Source organism: Rhamphochromis sp. 'chilingali' (assembly GCF_963969265.1).
Source record: "Rhamphochromis sp. 'chilingali' genome assembly, chromosome: 6".
In the NCBI taxonomy this organism is placed as follows: Eukaryota; Metazoa; Chordata; class Actinopteri; order Cichliformes; family Cichlidae; genus Rhamphochromis; species Rhamphochromis sp. 'chilingali'.
In genome coordinates, this window is record NC_137933.1 from 15,977,269 (window position 1) to 15,997,192 (window position 19,924).

Genomic DNA, 19,924 nt, shown 5'->3' on the forward strand with positions numbered 1-19,924 from the left:
GGTACAGTCAGGTTGCGGAAGAGTGTCACTCTCCTGCCACAAAAAGAATATGTAGTTTGGGGAAAGCTGCCACCTTCTGCCCTCGTGTCTCCAGGAAGTACTGTCGTTGTGGAACCCACGTCAGCCCGTTCCACTCCAAAGAACATAATGGTGGGGCGCATTATAACACCCATGTGGGGAGATCGTTGGGTCCCTATGAAAGTCCTTAACCCAACAGAGAGCCCTGTGACACTTCGTCGCAATGCTAAGATTGCGGATGTCTTTCCTTGTATTGCTGTGGAGGACCTGCCCATCACTCAAGGTCTCTGCGAGACTCTGACTGACCAGCATACCAGTTTTCCCCCCTCATCAGACTCTGTGCCTGACTCTGCACAGCTACTCAAAGATGCTGGGTTGGCTGACATTGATGTTGAGGGCTGTGAAGTGTCAGATGGGTGGAAGAGGAAATTGGTGGAGCTTGTGTTGACTTACCAAGATGTGTTCTCTAGAGACAAACTGGACTGTGGTGAGGTGAAAGACTTTGTCCATCGTATCCACCTCACTGACGACCGCCCTTTCAGGCTTCCCTATCGCAGAGTACCCCCGGCTCACTATCACAAGTTGCGAGAGGTGCTGTCAGACATGGAGATGAAAGGCATCATCAGTAAGTCCACCAGCGAATACGCCTCGCCACTGGTAATGGTTTGGAAGAAGTCAGGTGACTTGAGGATATGCACTGACTTCCGCTGGCTCAATGCCAAAACCATTAAGGATGCTCACCCACTGCCCCATCAGGCTGACTGTCTTGCTGCCCTTGGTGGGAATGCTTTCTTCAGCACCATGGACCTCACATCTGGGTTCTACAACGTTCCCCTCCATGAGTCTGACAGACGGTACACTGCTTTCACTACACCTCTTGGCCTGTATGAGTACAACAGACTTCCCCAGGGTCTATGCAACAGCCCAGCATCTTTCATGCGGATGATGCTCAGCATCTTTGGTGATTTGAACTTTTCCAGCCTCCTGTGTTATCTTGATGACCTGCTGGTGTTTGCGCCTTCAGAAGAGGAGGCCCTAAGACGTCTTGAGATTGTTTTCTCTCGCCTGAGGACCAGCAATCTGAAGCTGGCGCAGAAAAAATGTCACTTTCTCAGACGCTCTGTGAGGTTTTTGGGTCATGTCGTGGATGCTGGTGGTGTCTCGGTTGATCAGGATAAAGTGAGGGTTATCGCCAATTTTCAGAAGACTGACCTTATGGATGGTGACGGTTGCACCCCTTCTCAGAGGAAAGTGAGATCCTTCCTTGGCATGGTGATGTTTTACCAGCATTTTATTCCAGGGTGCTCTCGTATTGCGAAGCCACTCTTTGCTCTAACTGCCGGTCAGAAGAGGACTAAAGGCTGCCATGGGAGTCGGAAACCTGGAACTTTTCGCAAGCTCACCCCTCAAGATTGGACTCCTGCTTGTGAGAAAGCATTTGAGGGACTCAAAGGTGCACTCCTCAGCTGTGCGGTGCTGGCACATCCTGATTTTGAGAGGCCATTCATCCTTTCAACTGACGCTTCCATGGATGGGCTGGGTGCTGTCTTATCCCAGGTGCCAGCTGGTGAGGAGAGAGCAAGACCTATAGCCTTTGCTAGTAAGTCTCTCAGCCGCAGTCAGGCCAAATACCCAGCACACCGGCTCGAATTTTTGGCTCTGAAGTGGGCTGTGTGCGATAAGTTCAGCCACTGGCTCAAGGGTCATCGGTTCACTGTCTGGACTGATAACAATCCTCTCACATACATTCTGACTAAGCCAAAGCTGGATGCCTGTGAACAGCGTTGGGTCTCTAAGCTTGCACCATACTGCTTTGAGATCAAATATGTTCCTGGAAAGCTGAACATTGTGGCAGACACCCTGAGCAGGGAACCGTTTGTGAGGCCGTTGGCCCAGCGGCTCCTGTCGGAGCCCTACTTTGAGCTGCTAGAGCAAGTCAGTGGTGTGAAAGATGCCAGTGTCCAAGATGCCTTCCGTTTGACCTGTCAACCTCAATCGATACGCAGTGCTCCACCCTCTGCTGTGCTTGATGTGTCTCTGTCAACTGATGACGTGTCTTCTCTCATGTCTTCGCTCTGTGAGTGGGAGTCTGCTTCTCGCCAGCGTGCAACATCCCTCGCTGGTCACCTAACCTCCATCAGTCCACCTGACTGTGATGTTACTCATGCGCTGTCCCGTGCTGATCTCCTGTCTCATCAAACAGGGGATCCTGTGATCTCCAGAGTAGCCCGCTATGTTGAGCGTAAGCGCAGACCCTCCAGACGTGAGCGCTGTCATGAGAACCAACATACGTTGCGGCTCCTGAAACAATGGGATAAGCTCACATTCCTCAATGGTGTCCTCTACAGAGTCGTGAGGGACCCACTGACCAAACACAAGAGATTCCAGTTTGTGGTACCTGACTCCCTAAAACAAGTGGTGCTGTCTGGCATACACGACAATGCTGGTCATCAAGGTCAACCTCGCACACTCTCCTTGGCTCGTCAGCGTTTTTTCTGGTATGATATGGAGAAGGATGTGCGCGGTCATGTGAGAAATTGCCGCAGGTGTGTTCTCAGCAAGACCCCAGAGCCAGCAGCTAGGGCCCCGTTGGAAAGCATTAAGACCTGTGCTCCACTGGAACTTGTGTGCATTGACTTCTGGTCAGCTGAGGACAGCAACAACAAGTCTGTGGATGTCCTTGTGATTACTGACCACTTCACAAAATTAGCACATGCATTCCAATGCCAGGATCAGACAGCTAAGAGAGTCGCTAAAAAGCTCTGGGATGGATTCTTCTGTGTGTATGGCTTCCCTCAGCGCATTCACTCTGACCAGGGAGCTAGTTTTGAGAGTGAGCTGCTTGCAGAGCTTCTGGTTTTGGGTGGCGTTGCCAAATCCCACACTTCACCATACCACCCCATGGGTAATGGTACCACAGAGAGATTTAATCGCACCCTTGGAAACATGTTACGGTCCCTCCCCCCCAGATGTAAGCAGAAATGGCCGCAGATGATACAGTCCATGACGTTTGTGTATAACTGTACGGCACACGAGACCACCGGCTTTGCGCCATTCTACCTGATGTTTGGGAGGGTGCCAAGGTTGCCAGTTGACCTCATGTTTCGGGATGTCCTTCATGATGACACCATTTGTGACTATGATACCTATGTCAAGTCACTGATGGATGACCTGCGCTCTGCCATGCTCCGAGCCCAGGAACACAGCACAATGGAGCAGAGACACCAGTCTGACCAGTACAACAGAAAAGTGAAGGGTCTGCCTCTTTCACTAGGGGACCAGGTGTTGTTGGCAAACAAGGGAGTCAGAGGAAAAAGGAAGCTCTCTGACAAATGGGAACCTGTTGTGTACACGGTAGTTGACTTGGATCCTGCTCTTCACATCTGCCGTATCAGAGACAAAGAAGGTCATGAGCGTGTGGTGCATCGCAACCTGCTCCTTCAAGTTAACTTTTTGCCCTTGGACACAACACTGAATGACGATGCTGCACATCCTGCTGTGAGCATTGTCAGTGGCCCCGCTGAGTCTGACCTGGATGGGTCTGTGACATCTTTTGGGGGCACAGGAGCTGTACCTCCTGCCACCTGGACTGTGGATTCCGTCTCCAGCATTGGCGAGTGTGATGACCGCACACTATCATGGATCCATCAGCAATCTGCCGCTGACCCGGTCGAAGATGGCGTTCATGGGACCCCTCCCATAATGGGTGTTTCTGATCTTGGTGGGCTGGCTGGTGATGGAGCCTCCCCAGGCTCCCCTGCTGCTTTCCCGTCCCACACTTTTCATTCTCTTGAACCCAAAAATGTGGACGTGGATCAAGGACTTACCACACGTTTTGGTAGAATCATTAAACCAGTTCGTCGCTTGATTGAATCAATGGCTCAACTTGAAACACTCCTTGGTGTTGAACCTGTTCAAGCAGCGGTTATTGATGTGTGAATTTGCTTATTTCTGTATGTTTTTCATTGCTATTGTTTTTGGAAAAGAATAATACAGGCACAGAGTTCATTGTATGTTGTCAGTCTGTGCAGTCTGATAGTGACGCCCATAGATATTATGGCCTGTTTTGTGTGGTGTAAATGGCACCTCATTTTGTCTATAGAAAGTCCTGGGATCTTGCTAGACGCCGAGCAGGTCTCAGGTCTCTTATCCTCCTTGGAGGAAGCTATGTTGCTGATCTAATTCATTGTATATGCGATGTGAATTTGTTTGAGGCCACTGTATCTGTTATTGTGGGTTTATATTTTTTTTTTGGTGTACCCTTTAGGATTTTGTGTAATTCTTGGGGGGTGAATGTAACAGAGTCATAAATAACATTGTTATAATTACACAAAATGTGTTCTAAACCCCCAAACTTCTCCTTTTATACCTGACTTTTAGGACCTCCAAGCCTGTAGTTGTGTTCATTATCAGTTAGAGCCCCTCCTCATTCTTTTCTTCTTCTTTGGTGCAATACTATAAATACAGTGTACCCCTTTTGCCTCTCCCCTTTTTCTACAATTCCCCTGTGGGAGAGGAGCTGGAGTGGGCAAATTATTTACTTGGAGGTCTTTCTTTCTTTTACCTTTTTTATCAGACACAACGCAGAATCACACCGGTTACACTTGGCTCTCCTACCTTTGCTAACATGATGCGCATAGTGCAGAAGCCGGTGCTGCATTCACTTACCCTCGGATATCTGAGCTTCACTGTGAAACCATAATCGTACATTTGATATTTCATTTATTGTTTTAGCTTTGGGGTGGCTGGTTGGGGGTGGTGGCCTGTGCCCCCCCAGGCCACCCCGCTGGACACGCCACTGGACACGCCACTGGACATCGGGGCAGCATGAGTACGAGCAATTTTTTATTTTTATTTTTATTTTTATTTTTACCGATGCCCGTGATGCCGCCCCCCACCACGATGCCGCCCCGGGCAACCGCCCGTGTCTAAAACCGCTACTGTCCAGGCCATAATTAGGCTGAATAACAAATATAAACCAGTCGAGGTAGAAAACAAACAAACCCACAAGCTGCTTCATTCTTAAAAAGACTGAATGTGCTGACCAGCTCAACAACACCAAAAGGCCTGAATGATCATTGGAAATGGCTACAGTGGGTGGTACAGAATTCCTTAGGTTAAGAAGAAAGTCTTTAAAACATCAAAACAAGTGAAGAACACTGAGGTAAGATTATCATTGTGGAAGTCTATAATGCCTAGAGGATGTTTTCATTCTTGAAGGCCGGAAACTTCTAAAAGAGCGCTATGAAGCCAAGATTAACTTGGGAAGAGAAAGATATGGAGAATGTGAGAAACCACTCATGATGTGAAGCATACCACATTATCTGTCAAACAGGCTGTAGGCAATGTTATGGCATGGGTACACTGCTGATGTGACTGCCGATAGAAGCAGCAGGATGAAATGTGAAGTGTACAGGGCTCTACTCTCTGCTCAGATTCAGCCAAATGCTGCAAAACTGATCAGACAGCGCTTGTTGCAGTGCAAATGGATAATGACAGAAAGCGTACTGCAAAAGCACGCCAAGAGTTTATCAAGCCAAAGAAAAGAGATATCGTTGAATGGAATGAAGTAACACGAGTTCACTCTGAGTCTTCTCACATCATATATCAAAGTCACCACCGCTGGGTACTGCATATGTGCTTTTCTTTTGTAAAAAAGATAGATAGTAGATAGATAGATAGATAGATAGATAGATAGATAGATAGATAGATAGATAGATAGATAGATAGATAGATTCAAACCTGGATTCATTTAAAGTACATTGTGTGAGATTGGAAACTTTGCTTCCTATTTTTTTTTAATATTTGTGATATTTTATTATTATTATCATTATTATTTATTTTAATAAAACATTTAATATACGGCTGTTCGTTAAAGACTGTGAAGCAAGCTTTAGGCCTTTAACTATTAGAGTCCTGTCAACAGAAAGTTACGATACAGAAAGGGTGACGCGGCCGCATTACGTCATGGTCAGGTGATTGACGAGGAAGTAAACAACTCCGAAGACAGTAGACATCTCGACGGGGAAAGGTGAGGAGACGTTACACGTTACATTACAACAAGATTTCTTAACATTTGCAGCCTGGGTTTGCTTCTTAGGCAGTTTTGGCCACAGACGGGCTGACTGTTTGATTTTTGACATGAAGTTTGACGCTGTTTTTACGGCTGTGAAGCGCAGTTAGCTCGCTCGGATCTTACGGCCACTACAGCATCAGCAGCATCCTGCTAGCTTTACATGTGATGCTAGAAAACGGGTTCAGGTGGTTTAAACTTTCAGTGTGTATCCAGCTGTGTTGTAAAAGGTGAGATAGGAACAAAAACTTGGCTGTCCACATGACAGAGGATGTTACTTGGCTTTGCAGAAGTATACACATTTTCCTGTTGTTGTTTTTTTGTTGTCCATTTTAAGGAAACAAAAATGTAAGTAAACTGAGCCCAACTTCAAATAAAATAATAATGGGATGTGTAAAGCCATCGGATTGGGAACTAAATGTAAAATGGGGTTTTTCAGTAGGCTGTTTTAAATTTGTAAAAAAGTGTAAAAAAAAAAAAAAAAGGCCAACGTTGCATTTTATAATTGTGAAATAATCTGTTACTTCTCTAGTTGTTTAAGTACTGATGGGTGGAAAAGGGTTGTCAAATTTAAAGATGAAACTGATCAAAACTGGTCTGATATTTGTTTGTTTATCCCGTGGTTTTGGATTTAAATACACTTTTTTTTTTCTTCAAATTATGCTTTTTATTTTCTTAATCCATCTGTGACATCTTCAGGTCCAGCTGTCCAGATGACATCCCTTATCTGCACTTTACAACACCATCAAGACGATGTCAACTGGTGCGCCTTCTCGGCCAAGCTGTTAGCCACATGTTCTGGGGACAAAACCCTCAGGATATACGACGCCCGTGATTTCTCCGAGCTGCCTTTTTCACCGCTGACAGGTCACGGCTACAGTGTCCACTGCTGCTGCTTCAGCACCTGTAGTCAGTTCCTCGCTTCGTGCTCCACAGATGCGACCACGGTGATCTGGTCAATGGTCTCGGGTGAGATCGAGGCTGTGCTGGAGCATCCTGGCCGTAGCCCCGTCAGGATCTGCGCTTTCTCTCCTGACTCTCTCCACTTGGTTTCTGGTGCATCTGATGGCACTTTGGCTCTTTGGGATTTTCCCTCCAGACAGCTGCGAAGGTAAAATTGTTAACCGAGTATCTCTGAAGCTAAATTATTTAAGGGGAAAACAAGGGAACTTTCCCTTGCTGGAGTTTCTTAAATGCTAGGAAGCCTCTATCTTGCAGTGTGACTCTAAATGTCACAAAAAAAACGTGACAAGCATTTTCACAATTTTCTGACTTTTGATAGCAAGATTACATGGAAGATTAGTTGAGAATTAAAATAATTGTTGTTTATTATAAGCTATTGTGTTATCAGCTGATGGTAAATTTAAAGATGTTCTTAACATTAAGACTTCTCAACATTATACAGGTCTGTAGTTTTTGTTATAATGACAAAAATGAGCTGGAACATAAATGTAAACGGGAGTCTGCACCAGTGTTTGCACTGGCCTCCTGTCACTATCAGTTTCCATGTGTTAATAAATGGGAATGATAATAGCCCTGAAGTGAAAAATAAATTGCTCATGCAGCTGCTGTCGGTTGTTTTTGTGAAGGACCGGGGCAGTGAATGACACAACAATGGTAGCCTGCTCCTTTAGCCCCTGCAGTCAGATGTTTATGACTGGCTCCACATACGGAGACCTGCGTTTGTGGGACCTGCGCATGAACCAGCTCCACGCAGAGAAGAACGCCCACGACCTGGGCGTCTCCTGCTGTACCTTCGCTCCGAGCATCCTCAGCGGTGAGAACTGTTGCTGTGCATCAGGGTGTTTTACAGCAGCCTCTGGGAATAAAGGCCCTTACACATTGGACGCATACAATTCCTGCAGATATTTAGTATTTTTTCAAATCAAACTGGATTCTTCAGATTAAAATTTTTTTTTATGTGAGTAAAGAGACACCGATAATAGATGTGACACAACCATTTTATTGATCACAAATAAATAAATAAATCACTAAATAAAATGCAGATAACATTTTTTTTAGTGATCTCACACCATCCCTTGTAGAAGAGTCACCAGAAAGTACACAAGGTCAAATTACTGCAATGCTGTTTGATTAAAATGCCATCGGTGGTGTGATCCGTACACTGCTGCTCTGTTTGGACTTGGACTGATTGTTTATTAGTAATTTTCTTTGTGAGAGACTGAGACTCTCTTTGCATTTTATTGTTTTTGTCTTTCAGGGGGTCAAGTTGTGCAGTTTCGTGTGGCGTCTTGTGGACAGGACAGCCTGCTGAAGATATGGGCCATAAACAAGTTGAGCTCTGGAGGTAGAGTGCGGCGCTCCCTCTCCGTATATCTCCTCTCATTTGATCCCTTTCTGTTGTTATTTTTTACGACCTCTTTGCATATCAGCTAACATTGCAAACCTGGATTTCACGTCCTCTGTTCCTACATGCCAGACTCCACGGATGCTAAACAGCTGTCACAGTAATACCATTTAAGGCAGAATTTGATTATCATGTTGTCATGTGACCCGTTGAAGCCTGCACTGTGGTGAAACTGTAGCCTCTCAGTGTGCACTCGTTCAGAGTTTGATGTGTATGCATTTCCAGAGGCACAACGATTCAAATCACTGGTGCTGCAAGTCCAAACGAGCTACCAGTTTTTTTTATGCTGTTATTAAAATTAACTGCAGATGAACTGTTTGTACTTCACTCCCCCACCTTTCTTTCTTTTTACCTTAAAGAGACTCTTTATTTCTGGATGTTACCATCTAATCCTTAAACTGAAAACAGTCCAGCTTGCTGTGTATTTTGATCTTTGTGCAAATGTGATTTATCTTCCGCAGCGTATAAGATGAAGCTCCTGCACACATTAACTGGCCAATCAGCTCCCGTCCTTTCCTGTGCGTACTCCTCAGATGGGCAGCTACTTGTGTCTGGGTGAGAGCTCAACTTTACTTTTCAAAACATCTGCTGTCTAATTGTGTTTAATAATTAAATTAATAATACTTGCTCTTCTTTACTTTGGGAAATTATTGCATATTAAATTAGGACTTATTTTATGATTTTGGAGTTGGCTTAATGCACCACTCTCTCAAAGTAATGAGATTAATTAAATCTGGTACACTGTGAGGGTAGCTGCCATATAAATTGTACTCAAATTGTATTTGATGGGCCAAAACATGCAGCACATTTACACGATTTCTAGCCAGCTTGATTCCCTCATAGTTTCAAGCTAAATCTATATTTGACACCCCTCGCTTGATCTGAAATACCTCAGCATCCGTGTCTTGATCTATTTGAGATCAAAAGTCTGCTTTGAAATATAGATTGTTTTCCTGGATGTGTAAGTAGGCCACCTCTGCACAAATATAACGGTGCAGTACTCAGGAGCAAACACTAGAGGGAGACATGGACTGCTCTATTTCTTAATGGGTGAACACGAATTTGAGTCCAGCCTACTGTGCTGCATTTAACAGTTAAGCAATACAAATGTTTTTTAGGTGGTTGTAATCTTTTTTTTTTTTAATCTCATATTTTTATGTCTTTCAGCTCTGTGGACAAAACAGTCACAATTTATGATGCTGTAAGCACTTCTCTTATTCTGATTTACCAAGCGGCATTAGCTTAAATTGTATTTTAAAATATATCTGTCTGGATTGAATACAGAAAGCTCATGTTTTGTTTTTTGCTCATATTGTCTGCAGGAGAATGCAGTTTTGCTTTACAGGCTGAAACAGCACGAAAGGTAAACATTGATTTTCACTGACGTGGTGAGGCTTTGTTTGCTGGATTTTCACACTGAGTATAAGCACGACTTTGTGTCACAAAGACGATACTGAAATTTTCTCCCAACTTGCCAGGCAGAATTCTTTTCTGTTTAGTTCGTGATTTGATTCTGTATTTCTGTATTCTTAAATTGATACGTCTGATGAAACTAGAAATTACAGCATACAAAATTGGCCACAATATAAGATTTTGAATATTTAAAATAGCTAAAGTTAAAGCTAATGATAAAATAATTGAAGTTACTGTGATCATTTTTGCACTATTGGTTTTGTCTATATTACTTGCTGTGGTTTTATACAGACCTGAGCTCTTGTTTTTAATTTCTTCTTGCAGCAATTTGTAAATTTCTCCATAAACAGTGATGTAGTTGCTGCATAACACTGATGTAACTGATGGAAATGACATAGGCACTTAGCCATGTTGCTTTTATATAGGAATAAAACCAGAATAGCCAAGTGGTTGTTTTTACAGAGAGACCTGTTGCAGATGAGTTGTGATCATGAGCACAGACTCATTTAGCCTGATTGCAACATGTTGGCAATCTGGTTGTTTTTATGAATTAAACTGGACTTATTCAAAAGTGTTTGGAGTCAGTCTGCGACCTGTGCAGTCGCTTCATGATCAAAAGTGGTCAGGCAGAAGTTAAGGGTGTTGGACACTCATTCTCTGGATGACCAGATGTTTGCCACAACTACTTGCAAACAGTCTCAGACGGTAAACAGTTGAGTGCAGTCACCAGGTAACCAACATTTCTAGTTGCATGGAGGTTTCAATCTTGTTTTTATCATCTTGTGTGGCTGAGCGATGAAAGAGGTCTATACGGTTTCTCCGTGGCAGTCAGTTATGTAGAGACAGCCAGATTCATAATAATATTTTCATGTAACCTTTAAATTATTACAAAATCTACATCTTTAACAGGCGTTTGGGCTCCAAGTCATCATTGTTGACAAGTATTCTGACTCTAATCTCTATTCAGAATATGTGACTGTTGGCCATCAGTAGATAACGCACATCAAAAACTATTGACTTCTTTTCTTTTTTCTCACTAAAACAGGGTTAGGGGTAGCTAGGGTTCTGCAAGAATATTCTACTGGAAATAGTAGGTACTGGATCTAAATCTCTTGCAGTATGTTTTTGCCCCCTAACTGGTGCACAACCAGGTGTCAAGTCTGCCCGTGGCCACCACCCTGCTCCGCCCCTGCTGGTGGACAACGCGTCTGTATAAAAGAAACACAAAATTCAAAACTCATTAAGTCCCATGTTTGTGGGGAAAGCGATAGCTGAAACTCCGCCCATGATGTGATCTACATCAGCGGTCCCCAACCCCTGGGCCTCGGACCGGTACCGGTCCATGAGTTGTTTGGTACCGGGCCGCGAGAGTTGAGGCTCAGGTGTGAAATGTATGGTTTTCAGGGTTTTCAGCGTTATTTTGTTATCGTTTTTATCGTTAACTCGGTTTTCCTGGGTCTTTTCACGTGTGTTATGAATAAATCTTCTTTTTTTCAGTACCGGTACTAGTTTTATTTTGTTGTATTTATCCGCGACACCCTAAAGGCCGGTCCGTGAAAATATTGTCGGGCATAAACCGGTCCGTGGTGCAAAAAAGGTTGGGGGCCGCTGATCTACATGATTAAAACGGGTTGTGTTGCATTGTTGTCCCTAAACTTGTGTTTTTTTTAGAAAAAGGTAAGACTACTCTCACTCTGTCCCTCCCACCCACGCAAAACCCACAGCTGAACGATCACACTTGCATGCTATTTATACGTCCATCCAGCCACCTGTGTCTGAAAGGCAGCAGACTCCTTTCAGCGGGGCGAATGAAAGTCGTTTTGGAAAATCACTAACTGAAGAGGAAGCAAGCGGCAAGTTGAGGAAAAGTGGATAAATGGGGAAGAAGTTTTTTCATTACTTGACAAAATGTCTTCAGGAAACTGCTTTGAGTTAGACAAACTGATGATACAACATTGTGAGAGTCTCTTAGGTCGGGTTAGTGCGTGCCTCTCTTTCAGCTCTTTTAATCGTAGAGATATTTGTGTGAAGCCAGCTAGCTTTTGTGGATCATCATTTCTCAGCAATCCAGCTTAGGTTCGAGAGAGATTGGACTCATTAACGCTGCCTTGACTTTACTGAATCCGCTGAGAATTTGATTTTAATCCTTATTGAGATGCTCAGTGCGGCTTTCAGCATGGTAAGCCTTCACTGAATTGGTCCTGATGGAGAGCATTTTTATCACTGTGACATATGTAGCATCAAGCCAGAATTAAAAAAACTTTTGGCCATCTAGGAAGCAACTGCAGTTTTAAAGCTTCAAGCAGACCTATTATGCTTTGTCTTATTTCCTGTTAGAATAGTCGATGCTCATATTAAAGAGTCAAAGTTCCAGATAATGAGGCGAGGATGTGTCCAAGTAATCCCTGTCAGCTCAAACTAGGCTTCAGCCTAATCACTCAATTTCAGAGAGGTTTCTTTTTCCTACTCTTTGCTTTTGCATGAGGTCAGAGAGCATGAATGTGCTCATGTCTTCAATTCAGTTAATTTTCCTTATTAGAGGGCCAAATCACAACAACGGTCACCAAGGTGCTTCATATTGTAAAGTAAAGAAACCCCAACAAGTACACAACCCCCTATGAGAAAGCACGCTGGCGACAGTGGGAAGGAAAAACTCAATTTTAACAGGAAGAAACCTTTGTCACTTTCTCCAGCAGAAACAGGCTCAGGGAGGGACAGCCATCTGCTGTGACCGTTTCTTATGACAGCTCTCATGACAGATCTCTTATCAAGCTCCTCCCCCAAGCAGACATTCAGAAGAAAGTTTCCTTAAAGTGAAAGAAAAGGAGCTAAAACGGTTTGTTTCAGACAGTGCACCAAGCCCCAGTGTAAGATTAATCAGGATTATTCTGAACTGTGAATCATGCAAAGCTACTCTAGGCAAGTCCAGGTATTAAAAACAAGCAAACATGCAATTGGAAACTGACATCAAAGATTCCCTTTAAGTCATCGAGCTGCTTAGCAGGACTGAGATGTGGTTCTTTCCACTTTGACTTCTGAATTACTGATTTTAATAGACTCTGTTTGAGTGCTTGTATAACAAAGGTTTACTCAACGTCTTATTTTTCATTTTTCTTTTTACATGTAGTTTAAAATAAGGTAAAACTTTGTGAATTTCCTTCAGAATTATTAATGCATAGTAGTATGTGTATGTGTAATTTAATTTAAAAAAGTAGTAGAAAATAAAAACAATTATCAAGCTGCTGGAGTAATTTGAAATCCAAGGTAATCATTACGTTCGTGTATGATTCTTGGAAATGATTGCATTGATGTTGAAAATGTAATCCCGCCCATTGACATCGATGTGATTGTGTTATTGGCATAATTGTTGTCGGTGAATCATGCATAAGCTGTTTGCCTGGTAAATCTGTTCGGACACCTTTCTCTGTCAGTCTGTTATTTTTTACCATATAGAGAAATTATACCTGTATTGTGAATAGAAGCAGCGTTCAGGTGGTTATCCTCTGCTGCAGGTACGTGACGGCGTGCGCCTTCTCTCCGACCTCACCGCTTATTGCTACAGGATCTATGGATAAGACCATAAACATCTGGAGGCTGGAGGATGGTTGCGGTGGAAACGGTAGGGAGGGAAAAACCCACACGCATCACTTTAGAAGAGTCACATCTATGTTTTGATGAGTTGTAAAAATGTTCCTGTAATCTGATTTTGTTTTTCTCCCTTACTGCACCTCCCCGTCCAACGGAAAGGCGGGAAGCTGTTGCCTGGTTGGTTTTCTTTCTATCTTTTTTTGTTTTTTCTTGTTTGGACACATTTTTATGTCACTTTAACAACAACAACAGCAGACTGAGTACAACAGCAAGCAACACTCAGCAGTAACAGGCCAGCTTTTATTGCTCCTTTTTTGCCAGCTCTGAAAAACAGAGGATTTTTTAAAGACCTTATAACCTTTGTATTCTCTGCTGAGTACGAATCAGTATAACCTTTAATAACAGTGTTTCAGCTCAAGAGCATCATTGGCTCTTTTTTTGTGTGTGTTAAGATTTTACATGTTAAAGCAGCTTCGTCTCCTAAAGAAGGGCACAGATGTTGGTTTCACGGTCGCCCTCGTTTCCTCGATCACTCGCCACTCTCACGTGTTTGCAGTTGGCCCAAAGACTTCATTGCATTTCTCATGTTTACGGTTCTTTTTCTTTGTTTTGTTTGTCTTGCAGAAGAATCTGCTCAGACTTCAATCAAAGGTGATAAGACAGCTTTACTGTATTATGTGTTGCAGATATTCTATACAAAAATATTCCAGTCCTGAGACAAAGTGTGCACGAAAGCCTGCGATTGTTTTTGTCCTAATCACACTATTCACGTTTGGTTTCACATTAATCTTTCAAACATTTATTTATATCGCTGTAACAGCCACAGCCTCACGATCAATAAGCAGTCAGCCGGACTCCAGGTTCGCCTTGCATGGAGAATATGTGTCCATTTTTCAAAAGCTGTCTAGGACTGACCATCTTGCTTTGACTCACCCTCTCAGGGAGAGCCTCGGGAGGCCGATCGAAGCTGCTGGTCAGCGATTGGTCGGAGGACGATGTGTCAGAGTGGCTGCTGGAGGAAGGCCTCGAGGGATTGGTGGACAGATTTAAGGCCAATAACATAGATGGGACAGAGCTGCTCAGCCTCACCAAGGAAACACTGGCGTCAGAGCTGCACGTCGGTGAGGAAGACGAGCATCACACGCTGCTCAGCGAGAGCGGCGCCGCTTCCCCACTCCCTCCTTTTCCCACAGTCCTAATACTTTCCTTTTTGTCCAGAACAGAAGGATAAAAGCCCAGTCTTATGAGCATTACACGCCGGGTCTCTTGTGAGAATGAGCACGGCCGCGTGCGGATTAGGATTTTTGCACCTATTTACATGGATAAAAGATGGCATATTAAATCAAAGTAAGGGTGAAGGAATGGGTGCTGATGGGGAGGGGGTGGGGGGGTTTTACTCAGCAAGATTATGTAATATTAGGCTGCACTGGGAAACCACTAAGCTTTAGGGACCTTAGCGGTTCGGACGTTTAATCTGGAGCGCTTCTTCAGTTACATAACCCAATCATCAAAACAGAATTCCCCATACGGTATAAAGTGGATTTATACCTAAGCCCTATTGGTTATTTCCAAGTCTGTCTGAATGTATTATTTTTAGTTGATCAGACGCTTTTGTTTTTTTTCCTCCCCCCTTTCACCATCAAGTGAAACCGCTCGGCAAAGTCGGAGCGTTATGTTGTCGATGTCAGTCTACCAGCTAGGCCTGTGTTCGTCACGTAGTTGTCAGCAAATGTTTGTTGCATTGCCGTGCCGTCATTTTCATCCCACAGTCGCTGTCAATCACTCCTCGCCGTGGCAGCTCGCGTTCACATTGTTCTGTTCTTAGTAACGCCGCGTGAATCCCACCTTGCTTGTAACCAGAACTAACTTGGAGAAGAGTGTTAGAGTAGTAGTCTGTTTTATCTGCTACAATGACAGAGAGACAGAGACGGAGCGCCCTGACGCATTTTTCAAAGCTGAGAGTGAAATCAATGCCTCTTTGAGAGGAAAGCACACAATGTTTAAAGTCCTTTGTGTTCATTTGCAGTTAAGGCATTTTTTATGAGATTGTTTATTTGTAAACTATAATTTCTGTGTGATGATTTCTTTTTTTTCAAAGTAAAACTGGCCCCCGGATAGCTGCTGAGCATTTATCTTTGAATTGGACAGACAGCAGACATGGTCTGGTCCCACCACCCTCACCCACGCTCACATTTGTCACCCGAGAGCGCAAAGTGCTAAAGACACGAATAACAAATGCTCAGAGGCTTCATCGTATTGATATTACTGTCAGTGTTTGGGTCAGTTCAGCTTGTTCCACTTGATGCTCAGCTATTTTCCTTTTCCTTTTTTCTTTCTTTCTTTGAATCACTGCACACCGAGTCTTTATGTGCCTCTGTTCTGTGGCTGATGTGTGTCTGTAGAGTCAGTCGGCCTGCGCAGTAAACTCCTGAGGAAGGTGGAGGAGCTGAAGAGTGATTCAGTGTGTCTAGGCATTCCCGATGAGTTCCTGTGTCCAATCACCAGAGAACTGATGAAGGAGCCGGTTATTGCTGCTGGTGAGCTGAGATCATCGATCGTGTGTTCCATCATTACTTTGTGCTTTTTTGTGTTGTTTACACAGTTTTTTCCACCCCAAACAGATGGCTACTCATATGAAAAAGAGGCCATTGAGAGCTGGATTAATACCAAAAACCGCTCCAGCCCCATGACCAACCTCCCCTTGCTGACGACTCTGCTCACCCCTAACCACACCCTGAAGATGGCTATTGGTCGCTGGAAGACCAGCCAATAGACATCTGTGGATCTGAGCTGGCGTGCTAATGATTTTTCACTGAAGTGTAGAGAAGCAGAATGCAGTGCTCAGATAAATGCCCACAGCACCGTTTCAGGAAAAGGTGTGCATGATAGTTAGCCAGATTTTAAACGACCAACCCGAATCAACAATCAGCTGCCTGCTATCACACAGAGGGGGGGAAAAGACCAGCATGAGTATCCAGAGTTTTCAAGAATGCACTTAGCTATTCACTCAAATTCAACTAGCTTTGGCTGCAGCAAATATGTCACTTTTAGGCTGGATCATGTTTTCAATTTCCTCATATTTGGTCCTTCCTGTGAAATCCCTGCTTTGATTTTTGATCAGTGAAGAATGAGGAAAACTATTTACCTGCATTGCTTTTAATGATTCCCCTAACCTCACTTTACAAATAGGTGACTATTTTGTTATTATGTGAAACTGATTAGCATTATTATATATATATATATATATATATATATATATATATATATATATATATATATATATATATATATATATATATATATATATATATATATATATATATATATATATATATATATATATATATATATATATATATATATATATATATATATATATGTATATGTATATATACACACACACACACAAAACACTATTTGCACTAACTGTAGATCAGAAGAATCTACAGTGTATTTAATTTAGATTGCTGTAACCTTGTTGTTTACCTTAGGCTGTATGTGAAAGATGAACATAGCTGCTGTGTTGGAACAGCGACGCCAATGTGGAAGTGCCTTTCACCTGCATTCTTTCTATTAGCCAGCAGGGGGCGACTGCTCTGGTTGCACAAAGAAGCAAAATTCATAAGAAGCCTGATAGAAATCCTTCTGCTCTCTTCGTTTATGGGCTCAGTAAACATCTTCCTGATGACTTTATAAACTCAGTCACTAGTTTAAAGTCTTGCTGAATACAAGATGATGCTCATTTGTGTGGCATTTGGCAGTTTCTAACTCCTTTCCACTCCTCACACGAGAAATTGTGGTTCAGAAAAGCCAAGATGGTGAGACCCGAAATGCTCAAGTCCAGACTGGAGAAAGATAGTCCGTGTTTTATATTGATGTTTATTACAACCCTTTTCCAAAAAAGGATGCTTTTTATCATTTCAGAACAATTTCAGATCATTAAAACCATATGATGATAGCATGTCTTTAAACTTTGATGCTTGGAAAAGGTAAAGTTGGGGCATGCTTCCCTCTTCTTTTAACAGCATCAGTTGCTGCCGTTTGTGAAGCAAGATGTTCCCTCATTCTTGGTTTATATGAAAACGCAACATCCACAGTTTTAAACAACGAAGTTTACTTCAAAGGTTCGTTTTAATGTCAATTTAGGCGAGTTATGTGAAAGGTCCTGTGAAAGGCCTTTCTCCCACCCACACACCCGGAAGCTTTAAGCAACATTTTATGGAGTAAAATGAAAGAATGAGCTGTAGAAATGTAGTCATCCAGGAATATTTTATTATACCACAATATTAATGTGGTAATATTCTGTAATCCATAGTATGACTCTGAAAAGTGTATATGACAACTATGAACATATATTAAGTCTTAAGTTTCTGTTTTCTCTCTTTATCCCACATTCTGTAAAAGCTCTTTCTCAAGTCTGAATAAACCAATAAACACTTCATATGAATATTTTCTCTGCTATGCAAAAATAAATAACATTTACTGTGAATACTGAAGCAGTCACTTGTAAGATTATGACAAGAAGCTGTCCAACAATGTCATGTACAGTGCCTTTTTTTTTTGTGTTTTTCTAGTCAAATGCACCAAGAAAAAGGATCTCGGGTACACGAAGTAATCCGTTCTGAAGCCTGTAATGCTAACAGATAACCACTTACAGGGAAATAGATAATCTGCAAATATAGTGTACACCGTACAAATATAAATGTTTTTTAAAAGACACTTCACAATAGAAATGGTCATATCCTGCAACAAACAGCGTGAGGTTTCGTATATTCGTGCACAAAGCTTTCTCAGTTTTCTATATTTGATATTATGAATTAAAAGTTGAGACAATAGACTACTCTTTTTTTTTTTTTTTTTTAAATTTAAATCCCTACTTAAGGTATGTCTGGTCTTCTTGAATACACTAGCTGTATACATGTAAGCAAAAGCATAGTAGCCTGAGTTGAACACTGGTTCTAGATTGTAAATGCAGTGCAGCAGCATAAATCTACAAAACAGGCTCAGGGAAGGGAGCCGCTCTCACGCCCGTCTCCCTTGCTACCTAATGTGGGACATAGCTTGTTGAAAAAAACCAGCCTGCTCCTGTGCTTTGAGAAACTACGCTCAGACGTTGGATTCTATAAAAGAGCGTTTGGGCTTTATGGGAGCCATGTGCAGAGCTGGGTTGTCTCTCGTCAGGCTCGCCTGCCTGTGCCTCCCCTCGGGGAAGCGTAGCTGGGAGGATGTGGTACCTCTGCCCTCTCGCTGGTGCAGCCGGTCTCCAAACTCACGGCCCTGCTGCTGGCTGTTGCTGTGGCTCACAGAGTGCTGCTCCTGGAATGATGCGTGTTTGAACTCATTGTTCAGCCCTTGGAACTCCATCACGGACATGCTGAAGCTCTCCACCCCTCCTCCCTGCCGGCTCAGGCCAGAGGCCTGCTGGCTGACTCGCACCGCTTTGTCCATGACCCCCATAAAGGGCCGGGGCTTTAACTCAGGTTTTGTCTTGAAGCTACCGCTGCTCTTGATAGGGCACGGGGCATCTGGTGCCTGCTGCCTGCCCCCATCTGACAGGTTCCCACTGGAGGCCTGACTGGAGCTGGAGCCCCTTGAGCCTGTTGTTCCTGCTCCACCACCCTCCCGCCTAACCTCCATACCAGCACCTAAAGCGAGCGCCAGGCCATCCAGAGCCACAGAGTGGGTAGAGAGCCTGTCAGAGCCCCTGGAGAAGCTGGAGGAGCGCGGCTGGTACATCTGCAGAGGTCCAGGTGGGGAGGAGCTGTTGGGAGACATAGGGTGATAGTGCTCAGTAGGACTGAGCCCAGAGTGTTCACAGGATCCAGGGCCGATGTCGATACCCATAACAGGTGCAGGCCTCAGAGAGGTGGAGATGTGTCTACCTGGCAAAGGACTAGAAGGACCGCACAGAGACAGAGGCCTGCCCCCAATTCTGCTCCCTGACTGGAGGGAGTGGCACTGGTGATGAGTCCTGCTGCCCTGGCTCTGGAGTTGCCTGTTAACAGCAGGAACTGGCTCGGGCATGTCCACAAACAGCTGGTTCTGTACATATTCCTCTTGATGAAAGCTCGGCGACTGATCTCCTAATCCAAAGGCCACAGCTCCGGGGAGAGTCCTGTTCGGAGCGTATGGATTCAGAGGCCAAAATTCAGGACTTTTCCCACACTGCAGGCTCACCTCCTCGCCATCTTCCTTTTCTTCTTCCTTCTCCGCATTGGCCTGCTCTGCTGGGATGTGCCTTTCCAGACTTCCCTGTGAAAAGATGTCCGTTTCCTCCTCTGTGGCTTGATGATGGTGGGTGTGAGGGTCCCTGTTGTAACCCTGTGCCGAGTTGTTGCTGGAAAGCTTCTGATGATGCTTACATTCCTCCTCTACTCGTGCCAGCAGGCGTCGGATCTCCCGGTTGGACGGGCAGAGTCGTGCTGCTTCGTGGAGATCTGCCAGCGCTGCAGCAAACTGCCTGG

General features: G+C 43.8%; 2 protein-coding genes across 4 annotated transcripts in view; one reads left to right on the top strand and one right to left on the bottom strand.

The window, feature by feature from the left end:
* The first annotated feature begins 3,979 nt into the window (after positions 1-3,979).
* On the top strand, positions 3,980-16,742 carry LOC308398407 (WD repeat, SAM and U-box domain-containing protein 1-like). 3 transcript variants are annotated; one of them, XM_080885024.1, is made up of 14 exons: positions 3,980-5,182; positions 5,945-6,049; positions 6,791-7,202; positions 7,681-7,868; positions 8,313-8,399; positions 8,921-9,014; positions 9,627-9,660; positions 9,782-9,822; positions 13,385-13,491; positions 13,620-13,637; positions 14,085-14,111; positions 14,402-14,581; positions 15,863-15,997; positions 16,082-16,742. In XM_080885024.1, exons 3-14 carry the CDS (start codon positions 6,805-6,807, stop codon positions 16,231-16,233), a joined length of 1,461 nt encoding a protein of 486 aa, XP_080741150.1. In that variant the 5' UTR covers positions 3,980-5,182; positions 5,945-6,049; positions 6,791-6,804; the 3' UTR covers positions 16,234-16,742. The 3 variants fall into 3 exon arrangements, with proteins under 3 accessions (XP_080741150.1, XP_080741152.1, XP_080741151.1); XM_080885026.1 differs by lacking the exon at positions 13,620-13,637; XM_080885025.1 differs by lacking the exon at positions 5,945-6,049.
* A 58-nt stretch (positions 16,743-16,800) lies between these two features.
* Positions 16,801-19,924, bottom strand: part of LOC308398665 (protein TANC1-like) — a 48,068-nt gene continuing 44,944 nt past the window's right edge. Inside the window, exon 28 of the mRNA XM_080885416.1 lies at positions 16,801-19,920. Coding sequence (XP_080741542.1) covers positions 18,567-19,920 — 1,354 coding nt within the window. The 3' untranslated portion in view covers positions 16,801-18,566. The remainder of the gene's footprint in view (positions 19,921-19,924) is intronic.